This window comes from Chenopodium album, chromosome 1, assembly GCF_948465745.1.
Source record: "Chenopodium album chromosome 1, dcCheAlbu1.1, whole genome shotgun sequence".
NCBI classification, from domain to species: domain Eukaryota; kingdom Viridiplantae; phylum Streptophyta; class Magnoliopsida; order Caryophyllales; family Amaranthaceae; genus Chenopodium; species Chenopodium album.
In genome coordinates, this window is record NC_137834.1 from 57,347,718 (window position 1) to 57,359,280 (window position 11,563).

Sequence of the window (11,563 nt, forward strand, 5' to 3'; positions counted from 1 at the left end):
AAGTGATAATCATATAAATTCAAATAAAATTAAGTGAAATTTACATAAAATTGCCTTTTTAGGGAGGATCCTTTTAATTTTGCATCTCTTTCCTAATGTCCATTGAAGTTTTTGCAATTTTATAGTGAAAGAATGAAATAGAGGAGAGATAGTGAAAAAGAGGAGAGAGAAAATCATATAGAAGAAGAAGAAGATTTTTGAGTTTGGAAATGATATTACATTTATTGGGTGTGGGTGGGTGTATTACAGTTTCCGTGTTTTTTAGTTTTAGGGCTTTTTTTAATTGGGTTGTGTGTAATTAGGTTTTTGGGCTACGTTGCTACACCTATTTAAGGTGCACAAGGGTGCAAACTAATTGGTGGTTAGTTTAATCGTTGAAACTCCCGCTCGGGATCAAACCCCAAAACGGGTTAAAATCTGTCCCCTCAAAAAATTTCACTCCCACGTGTCCCCACAAAATCTATATCTATATCTATACTTAGTATTTAAAAACAAAAACCATTATCCTTATAATGCCACATGTACATATTATTTTTTTTTCTCCAATGCCACATGTCACCTCATTTAATCTTTCCTTTTTTATTCCCTTTTCTCATATGAAAAAAAATAAAACTTTAATTCAATACATGTATAATGATTGAAGGTTGTTTGGTTCACTTTCCTCCAGTTTAATTTCTACTACAATTGCATTTAATTTCCACTGGTTCTTCTCCTCTATAAACTATTCATTTGCCAATATAAATATATTAAAAAATAATTATATATATTGTATACCTATTAATAAACGTGCATTGCACGCACGGGGCAGAAGGCTAGTTCTCAATAACAAATTAACAACAACAATAATGATTTAAATTCCCCCTTTTTTGTCCAATCTCAATTTCTTCCTTTCTTACATTCCTCCATTTTCTTCTTCTCTCTCCTCCATCTTCCTCCTCTCTCTCCTTCAATGGCGCAAGTTCATCTCTCTGAAACATACGCTTGCGTACCTTCAACAGAGCGTGGTCGCGGCATCCTAATCTCCGGCGATCCTAAATCAAACAACATTCTCTACTGCAATGGAAGATCAGTGATCATCCGAAACCTCGATAATCCTCAGAATGTTGAGGTTTATGGCGAACATGCTTATCCTGTTACTGTTGCACGATACTCTCCTAATGGTGAATGGATCGCTTCTGCGGATGTTTCTGGGATCGTTAGGATCTGGGGTACCCATAATGGGTTTGTTTTGAAGAATGAGTTTAAGGTTCTTTCCGGTCGGATTGATGATCTTCAATGGAGTCCTGATAGTCTTCGGATTGTTGCTTCTGGTGATGGCAAGGGAAAATCGTTGGTTCGAGCTTTCATGTTAGTGTTTTTTTTTTAATTGATTGATTGGTGTTGAATTTTGATGGGTTTGTTAGCAATGTTGTTATGGTTGACTGATTGGTTGATTTTTTGTGGAATTTGAAATTGTTTGATGTTGGATTGTGATTTTTTTTTTTTTCTTCTGATGATATTGATTGTGAATTTTTGGTAATTGTTTATACAAATGCTGGGTTTATTTGAATTTTATTTGTGTTGTTTGGATATGTTTGTTGTCTTGTTGAATTCTGTGGTTTGATATGGTTATGATTTTGAGTGGCATTCTATATGGGTAAGCTGATTTAGAGAATTTGTTCGAGAATTTGTTGTGGTTTTGATTTTGAGGGTGGCATTTTATATGGGTAAGCTGATTTAGAGATGGTATTAATGGTAGGAAAGTTGTATTCTAATCATAATTGTGTTCTTAGCTTCTATTGACTTGTTTTATTGGTTTGATTTTTGATTGAGCTTAGTAGAAGTATCTATTCTTTTGCAGCTCTTTAATCTGATGGCCTTTGTTATCTTTGTAATCATTTCTCATAAGTGTCTATGCTAATTTACTCCAATCATTGTTTCATGCAAGTTGCCAAGGAAAGCATATTTTCCCCATTAATCAATTTGATGATTTTTTCTTTTCTTTTTTTTTTTTCATTTGATTATCTTCCCAATTTCCCATAAGTTCTGTATGTGCTTGACTTTATCAAAGATTATCTTGCTGTGATGATTGAAATAGTAGTCTTACTTTTCATGATGATCTTTATTCAGGTGGGATTCAGGATCTACTGTTGGAGAGTTTGATGGTCATTCAAGGCGGGTTCTTAGTTGTGCTTTCAAACCATCAAGGCCATACCGGATTGTTACCTGTGGAGAAGACTTTTTGGTGAACTTTTATGAAGGCCCTCCTTTCAAGTTTAAGCACTCTCAAAGGTTCTTTTTCTTATAGTACTTCTGTGGTTTGATGTGGCCGTTTTTGGTATAATATTTGAAACATTATGTTACATGCCGTTGTCTAATTTATAAGAAGATTGTTATATGGACCACATCGTATTGTGTCAACCTTCTAGTCCTATGTTCTTGTATGGTGTGTGTGTGTGTGTGTGTGTGTTTTTTATTTTTTTATTTTTTTATTTTTTATTTTTTTTTTATTGAAGGGTGGGGGGCGCACAATGGTATTTATGTCCAATTCCAGATTTATGATATAGGATCATATGCCCTTGTACGGTGTGTTTGTGTGTGTGTGATTTGGGGGGAGGGGGGACTGGATTGTCACATCCTTTAGAGAGGTGGACTGCCCTGGAATCCAGGTGTGTGTCTTACCAGAGAATATACTTCCTCCGTTCGCTTTTAGTTGCATTGTTTTGACTTTCATGCTTGTTAATGCATAATTTCAACCCTTTATATATCTAATTATAGATGAGTAAAGTTTGATATTGTGAAAGTACAAATTGAGACGCTTCTAAAAAGACCCCACATGATTATATTTTTCCCAACATCAAAATCAACAATCATGGTCAAATGGCAGAATGGGAGAATGTGAATTGTGCAAACTGCAAATCTCCAACTGTTGCAACTTGTAGAGAACTGACGAAGTTGTAAAAATGTGGTTTGATAAGAGGATTTCCAAATAGTACGGTGCCCTACCACTGTTTAAAATCTTGGCTCCACCATGACATTGGGTTTGCTTTTCTTTAGTTTTGTCATACCTATTGATATCTGATGTGAACTTTGGAAGAAATGAAAGGAGGAACTTTGGTGATAGTATGGCTGGGTGTTTCTTGTTTTGTAGTCTGAGAAATGACTCTGCAATTTCAATCAAAGCTATGATTGGGAGGAAATAGTATTGAATCTTGCATTCATCTGGTGTCGCTCTATGTTGGATCTTCCTGGCTGCATATGTTAATTTAGAGCATGATTGGGTCACTCTTTTTTCTCATTAATATGTTTAGAGGATTCCTTAACTATTGGGCTCAAATCTTCATCATATAATTTTCCATGTTTCTTAAACAGGCTGATAATTGAAACATGCTGATTTTGTCAGTTTGCTGAACTAAGTTTTCATTGGAACTAACTTGTCTATTAATTTGTAGGGAGCACTCAAATTTTGTCAACTGTGTGAGGTTCTCTCCTGATGGGAGCAAATTCATTACTGTTGGTTCTGATAAGAAAGGTATAATTTATGAAGGAAAGACAGGAGAAAAACTTGGGGAACTTTCTGCACAGGATGGACATCAAGGTAGTATTTACGCTGTTAGCTGGAGTCCAGATAGTAAGCAGGTAATTGTTATGTTGTAGGAAGATAAAGAATAAGCTGTGTTGCAAGTCATGCCTTGTTTATGTGTTATGTATGTACTCTGACTGTTTTATAATGATCTTCCCATTCAGGAATACCGATTGATTGCGAACATATCTAATTTCACATTAGCAAAAACTATAAAAATTGGATTTTAATAATGTTCTTACTGAGACGAACCAAACTAGACCTCTATGACTATGTTCTTATACATGGGAGAGGAATTTAGAAGATTCTCTATCATTTTTGGTAGTCAAAAGACTCCAAATGGTAAGATCATTGTGAAACGGAGGGATAACATATTGGTTACTTTTCAAGTGGTTCTCTTTTCAATATATTTTGTTGACTGACCTTTTTCTTCTCTTTTCTATTTGATATTAAAAGAATCTAGGATTTACTGTTCTTTGTTTTTTTTGGATTACTAATTGACAACATCAACTACGGTTCATTTAATTGATCATTCTTCTGTTGCCATCATATTTAATTTGACACTTTTATTCTTTCATCCTGCCAAGGGCAGGCACCTCTTTTGAGGTATTTGGAGTGTTGTTGGTGGGTTGGGGACGAGAAAATTCTTAGTAAAGTTATTTCTATATATGAGGAAAAGCTGACCACTTTTGTAAGACAGATGATTAACCAAGAAAACAGTTAAAATATCCTGATTTCACAATGTTGCTGTAAAATATTAGGCTTAAACCTTGAAAGCATCATGCTAATCTGTTACACTGCAGATGTTTATGTCAGTTTTATAAATTATGGAAATTAATATAGCCATAGAGGATAATTTTTTGTTAGCTAGAAAGCCTGGAATGTTAATTTTTCTTTAATGAAATGTTAGAAGTTCAAATGTTTAAATTGTTGGTTACCAGTTATCGTAGAATGTAGTGATTTCTGAGATAAAGACTATGGTTCTATAAAATATCTAGAGAAAGAAAACAATTAGATGATAGATAATTGGGTTTGCTTGCCTAACATTCTTGAGTCTTGCCTTAGTGTTACTGACATTCAAAATTTGATTTAAGGCTTTTTGTATGTCAAGAGTGAAGAAAGAAATGCTATTTGAGTGCCGAGTTTCGGTTCTTGCATTTCATCTTTGAGATTTTCAAGGGTCTCTTCCTAGTCACCACTAGAGGATGATCACAAGTCACAACAAGTGATGTTTTCGATTAACAATTAAACAAGCAGTGCTCAAAGGATTAATTTCCAAAACAAAAACTTTGAATTTTATTGATAATTTTGTGGCCTATTTATAGGCTTTACAAGAAAAAGATATAATAGATAAAATCCTACTAAGTTTAGGAAAACTAATTCTACTCTAACTTGAATTCCAAATTTCCAAGTAAACCACATCAAACTAAACTGTCTAACTAAAAATCAGATTTTTTTTAAAAAACTAGTTAATTGAAATAACGCATGACTTATCAAGGAAACCTAAAGAACTTTAAAGAAATTGAAATTTTAAGGTGCTTAAAACAAGAAAAACCCTTTCAAGCGAAAGGTAAAAACTTGCGAGCAAAATTCCATTTAAAGAAACATTAAAACTTATCAAGAACGACTGAAAGAGTCAAGAAAGGAAATCTTAGATGCTCCTGCATCATTAGTGATCACTATTTGCATGGAATTTATATAACTTATCTAACCGAGTACATATTTTCTTCTTCACGTAATGTTCTCTTATAAAACAAGGCCCTTTAATCTAGTCTTTTAACTCTTCTTGTGTTGTACTGCAAATATCTTTTGCTTCATTGCTGCTAAAATATTCTAGTGGAGTTTTATAGCCTTAGAAACAACAGCTTTTCAACTGCACTGGTCATTATAGAAGCAATCAGGCAGACCTAGGTGCAAATCAACAAACCTGATCACTTTTCAAAGCTTAATATAGGAAATGGCAGTAAAGCTCTTCTTAGGAGGTCTTTGTGAGAAAGGTTGGTGAAATGACCCCATAACATGTACAATTGCCTGCCATTTTTAGAACTTTCCTTAGATATGGTAGTTTTCTCTGTTTCCTGGCAAAATACATTATCCAGGCCCAACTTCCCCTTGTGATAGGATAGGACAAGAACTGTTTTTATTTTTCGATTCTTATATTTTAAAATTTAAAATATTACTTCTTATATTTTTAAAATTGAAAATGACTAGAAATGAAGATTATAAAATTACTTAGAGACGTTCCATTAAGCATAACTTGTCAGTTGTCTCCTAAAAAATGACTTAGATATGGTCCATTTTTTCTATACTAAGTATGATTATGGCCAACTAGTTTGGATGTTGGGCTTAAATCCAGTATCACCAGCTTTCCTCATTCATTTATTTATTGCCATCTGCTTTTTATGCCCCAATTAGGGAAGTTCATCCTTCTGTCCCTCTTCCCCCCCCCCCCCCCCCCCTCTCTCCTTTTTTCTTAAATTAACATAATCACTCAACTTTTAAAGTAGTTTTTACATTTCTTAAATACGGAGTAATTGTTTATTCGTTCTCTCATTTGGTGAGACATCTCCTGTCTCCTCCATAAAGTTTGCATGATTATGGAATGATCTATAGTTAAGGGGTACCAGCTTGATTAAAGTAAAATGCAAATTTGAAGAAGATATCAAAGAGAAGGAAAAGTGGTCTGTATCGTAGCTCTCTAATTGGCTTGGTTTATGTCTCTTCCTAATTATAGTCTTTTGAATTTATATGAAAAGACTTTGAATTTCATTTTAATTTTCTTTTGTGTTGCTGCATCTGCTTGTTAGATTATTCAAATTAGCTGTCTATGACTCTATACTAATGGAACCTTATTTAGGTACTGACTGTATCAGCGGATAAAACTGCCAAAATATGGGAAATTTCACAAGATGGCAATGGGAAGGTTATTAAAACATTGATTTCTGGATCTGGCGGAGTAGAGGACATGCTAGTTGGATGTCTTTGGCAGAATGATCATCTAATTACTGTTTCACTTGGTGGTGTTATCAATGTATATTCAGCAAGCGATTTGGAGAAAGCTCCCCGTACTCTCTCTGGACATATTAAAAATGTCTCTTCTTTGATTATCTTCAAGAATGATCGAAATATGGTACTTTCATGCAGCTATGATGGAGTGGTAGTTAAATGGATCCGTGGTGTCGGATATTCTGGCAATATAAACATGAAGGATTATGCACCCATTAAATGTTGTATTGCTGTGGAAGGCGAGATCATTTTATCTGGATTTGATAACAAGGTAAGTATTATGGATTTTTCTGACCGCAAATTGTTACCACATATTGCTTACGTGTTAGAAATGATGATAGCCCACTTAAGTTTTATATATCTGCTTCAAGCACAATAATCTTTGTTTAGGTGCACCATGGGAAATTTTTAAACAGGTCACCCACCCTAAGCAACTCTTAGTATTGTTACATGGTTAATTGTTGCCTTGTTAATTCTAATATAGATAATACTCTGGCTTCTTCCTAGGCCGTGATTAAGAATATATGTGGTGCTTGCAAACAGTGACATCTGGCTACACAAACCAACAATTTTTTCCACTACACTTAATCCCCTCATATAAACATCCTGGGAAAGTTTGTAGGTCACCTATTCCAGGATTTGTTTTTAGTATATAGGTTTTCTAAGCAGAAGATGCGTTATTGTGCTATTATTATATCATTAAGGACTCTTTCAATGATCTACTGGGCTAGTGGTATAAGTACCCTTTCTCAAAAATTCTATTTCAGGACGAATGCTCTATGCGGAGGAGTTGTTGGAGATTTCTAGTTGGTTGAGCTTATATGAGTCGATTTCTTCTACAATTTTTCACCTGCGATTCATTTTTTAAACATTCTGTAGGAAATTCTGTAAACGTATACAGAACACCTAAATTGCCAGTAGTTACCCTTTGATTGTTTTATACTTGAGCATTGCAAGTGTGATTTCAGAGTGTTCTATTTTTATGGTTACATGATAATTGTTCTGATCCCTACTGGTGCACACTGGTATATTTGTGTCATTACTCTGTTTGAAGTTTCCATATATTTTACATGGTTTATTGATAAAGTGCAGTTATGCTGTATTGATATCTTTTAAGACAAAAACTGTCCACATTGTGGTGCTTTGTTTTCAACAGAAGCTTTCAACTTGTATTTCTGGGATGTATGGTAGTTTCTGATTCCATGATGTTTGAGTGCTAGGTGTGGAGAGCTCCCATCCAAGCAGATACATGTGGATCTGCTGAGCATGTTGATATAGGAAGCCAGCCAAAGGATTTGAGTGTTGCTCTAAATGTGCCTGAACTTGTGTTAGTTGCTACTGATTCAGGAGCAGTGCTTCTTAATGGTTTGAAAGTTTTGTCAAGCATTGACCTTGGATTTACTGTGACAGCATCTGCCATCTCACCTGATGGAACTGAAGCTGTATTGGGTGGCCAAGATGGAAAATTGCATATATATTCTGTGTCTGGTGATACTTTGACAGAAGAAGCTGTTCTGGAAAAGCATCGGGGTGCCATTACTGTGATACGATACTCTCCAGATGTTTCCATGTTTGCTTCTGGTGATGCCAACCGAGAGGCTGTTGTTTGGGATCGTTCTACCAGAGAGGTATGTTGAAAAATGGCCTTTTCTTTTCCCATCTTGTTTGTAAATGGAAGGCAGCTGGTTTGCTTTACTGAAATGCTGATATCCTCCCCAATTGATTGATTTTTAAAGCTTTTTTCATTTGTTATATATTTACAAACCCCTTTCAAGGTGCTGCAGATTACTAGCAGGTTGCCCATTCTAATTTCTGGTTCTCCCTGGGCATGACACCTTGTACTTTCTGAGTATTTGACCACAGAACTGTAAACTTTGCTTTATCAATGAACAGTGAAGAAAAACAATGTATGATTAGAGGGTGATTTACAGTGCAATTTTGTAACACATCCATTTTAGGATAACAAGTGTCTTCTTTCTTATTGCAAATTCCCATAATAACCTTAGTGAGAAATATTAATTAATGGTTGTAATCACATCGTTAACATGGGCAAGTTTGTAATCTTTCTTTCTATCCCTTTCTTTTTCCTACAACCTAATTTTTTTGTGCACTCCCCTCATGTTGCAATTTTAAATGAACAGAAAAATCAACCTAAATTCCCATAGTACTATAGTTGGATTTATTTTGGAGGATAGTAGAATATGTTGATATCATAAACTACCTAAAAATTATACATGCATCAATTTCTTGTGATGTGATCTGTTTTTTCTTTAATTCTAATGTGTGCTTGCAGGTAAAGCTTAATAACATGCTGTACCATACTGCTCGTATTAACTGCTTAGCCTGGTCCCCTGAAAGCACTATGGTTGCCACTGGATCTCTTGATACTTGTGTCATAATTTATGAACTTGGAAAACCTGCTTCATCTAGGACAACAGTAAAGGCTGCTCACTTGGGTGGAGTTTATGGTGTGGAATTTGCTGATGAATGCAGCATCTACAGTTCGGGTGAGGATGGCTGTGTTCGTTTATGGGCAATAACCCCACAATGAAGAGAAATTAAGTTGCAATCGAAATAGCTACTTTTTGGATGCAGAATGAGTATTATTTTGGATTTATCATGATGTAGTGATATATTTTTTTGCCTGGTTCATGATTTTCTGGATTCAGAGGTTGCATACTTTTCAGAGCCTAACGAACTGAGAGGATAGGGGTATTGGTTGAATGTATTTATTGCTCAAGTTTTCTGTTTGCCAGGTTGGTTTTCTTGCATTGCTATTAATAATTGTTGTTTTTGTGTTATGCTGTTGCTTGAGTGGCTGTTTAGGTCATTCCTAGACTTTCTGGTTTTGTAGGAAATACGTAAATTTGTTTGTTACAGCTTCACATTGGAAATATCTTTAGTTGTTTGCATTCATTCTGTTGCCTGATAGTTTTTCTTTGAAATTACCCTCTTTATTTTGAGTATTTGGAAACAGCTGCAACCTGCTTTTATCAATGGAAGATTCCCTATCTTAACATGTGCACTTAGATGAAAGGAGACCCCATCCTTGTGAATCAGACTCGAAATAAGTCTGTCCTGTGATTGACATTTTGATGGACAACTATGTATGAACATTGTCTGTCGACTGAATTTTTTATTTAGAAAACTGGAATTTTGAAAACTATGGAATTCTTACATGTGTGTACAAATATGGAAATGTTTCAGCATTTCGTTGTTGTAGATGCTTGATATGCTTCATATAACTTGTTCATGCGTTATTCATTTTAATCTTTAAAATTTTGATCAAATTTGAATCTGTTGTCCACATGCCCGTACTTTGTTGATTTATCTGCAATTGCTCCCTAAATCAAGAAGGAATTTAAGCTGTGATGTGTGATCTAGAAAAGACAATTAATGGAGTCTATGGTGGAAAAATCTTGGAAATGGCGTTTCTTATCCTCTGAACTTGTAACAGTATAGTTGAACTAGATAAAACAGGATACGGAGTAGCATTTTTCTGTTCTTAGTGAAATATTTATCTGCTTAATGTAAATCAAATGTCTATATGATTCCTCTGAACTTGTAACAGTATAGTTGAAGGAGCATTTATTTGGAATGGATTTTGACGTATGTTCATTGCTTAATTATCTCGCGCAGGCTCGCATTGGTGGATCTTTGTATTATGGTTTTTTTCTTCTATACTAGCAAGTATCATTTGTTCTGTTTTCCCACTTTCAGAGTTGGCTTTAGTGTGAAGATTGAAGAATTCAGACCAGGAAAGCGTAAAAGGGAATTATTTCCAGACTTGTTTAGTGCTGAGACATTGTATAGTCTCCCAAGTTTTCTGGAGTGTGTTACACCCTCTTCACTTTTGAAACTGTATAGCAACAGCTTTCTATTGGTTTGAGTAGATAAAATTGTGGTTATAACTAGAAAGATTTTGACAGTTTGATGCTTTTTGAAGTGGGATGTTTTATTTAATTTTGATGTGTTACTGCCATTTTGATGCTATGTTGCCATCTTATTGCAATGTCTATTTTCTAGTGCTGCTGTTGAATTGGCATTTTCAGTGTTACCTTTGTAGTGCACTGGACGTAGCTGCCGCAGTCACACAGTCTTAATATGGAATTAGAGAGTGGAGATCGTTGATGAACAATGGAACACAAACTAACTTATCTCTAAGGTGGTGACTTTAGGTCGCAAGTCTCAAATTCTATCGCACCAAATCCTCCCCCTTCCCCCCCTCGCCCCCTCAACACTCATCTCAGACATCGAACCGCCCGCCCTCCCCCTTATTAATCTCAGACATTGAAATTGAGGTAGTATTGTTTCTTACAAATTCTTAAATAAACCTGGTCCACAATAAACTTATTGTGGACCAACTACCTCTCACGTGCGTGTGGAGGAGGCAACAAAATTTCAGACAACTTAATTCTATTTATTACTCCTCATTCGTCCTTTTTTACCCTCTTTTTATTTCTTCCCCTCTTTATATCACCGGTCAATTTCTCTCTCTTCAAACCTCCTCTTCTGCCACTTTCTTTTCATAGCTCAAATTCTCTCTCTTCAATTCACAACAATAACTTCAATATTGCTCAATTTCTTTTTCAATGGCAGAAACAGAAGCAGTGGGATGTGTATGAGTAGAAGAGGCCTTCGGTTATCAAACGCAAATCGCAATAATCAACCAATTCCTGGTACATTTTTTGTTTCTGAGTTGATTTCTGTACTTTTATGCTGATTAATTGTTGTTTTTTTTTTTCAATTGAAGCTATTTGCATGATTTTTTGTTTGAATTTTGTTTCTTATTGAAGGTTTTGTGAAGATCTAGGGTTTCATTTTGTTCGATTCATGTGTTTATTTGTATTTAAGTTGAATTTTGTTATTAATTAGTTATGTCATTCTAATTTGATGTTGATTTCATAAATCAGTAGTTGTTTACTCGTATTTGATTTCCAGATCTTCTATATGTGTGTGCATTTTGTTCAATTGTTGCTTAATTTCTTTTTAAGT

At 34.9% G+C, this 11,563-nt stretch overlaps 1 protein-coding gene across 2 annotated transcripts; it reads left to right on the forward strand.

Moving 5' to 3' along the window:
• Positions 1 to 875: 875 nt before the first annotated feature.
• On the forward strand, positions 876 to 10,556 carry LOC145556421 (actin-interacting protein 1-1-like). 2 transcript variants are annotated; one of them, XM_081618078.1, is made up of 7 exons: positions 876 to 1,347; positions 2,110 to 2,271; positions 3,432 to 3,618; positions 6,420 to 6,839; positions 7,789 to 8,196; positions 8,862 to 9,324; positions 10,208 to 10,556. In XM_081618078.1, the coding sequence occupies exons 1-6, from the start codon at positions 950 to 952 to the stop codon at positions 9,117 to 9,119; spliced, it is 1,833 nt and encodes a 610-aa protein (XP_081474204.1). In that variant the 5' UTR covers positions 876 to 949; the 3' UTR covers positions 9,120 to 9,324; positions 10,208 to 10,556. The 2 variants fall into 2 exon arrangements, with proteins under 2 accessions (XP_081474204.1, XP_081474212.1); XM_081618086.1 differs by having other exon boundaries at positions 10,289 to 10,556.
• The last annotated feature ends 1,007 nt before the right edge of the window (positions 10,557 to 11,563 follow it).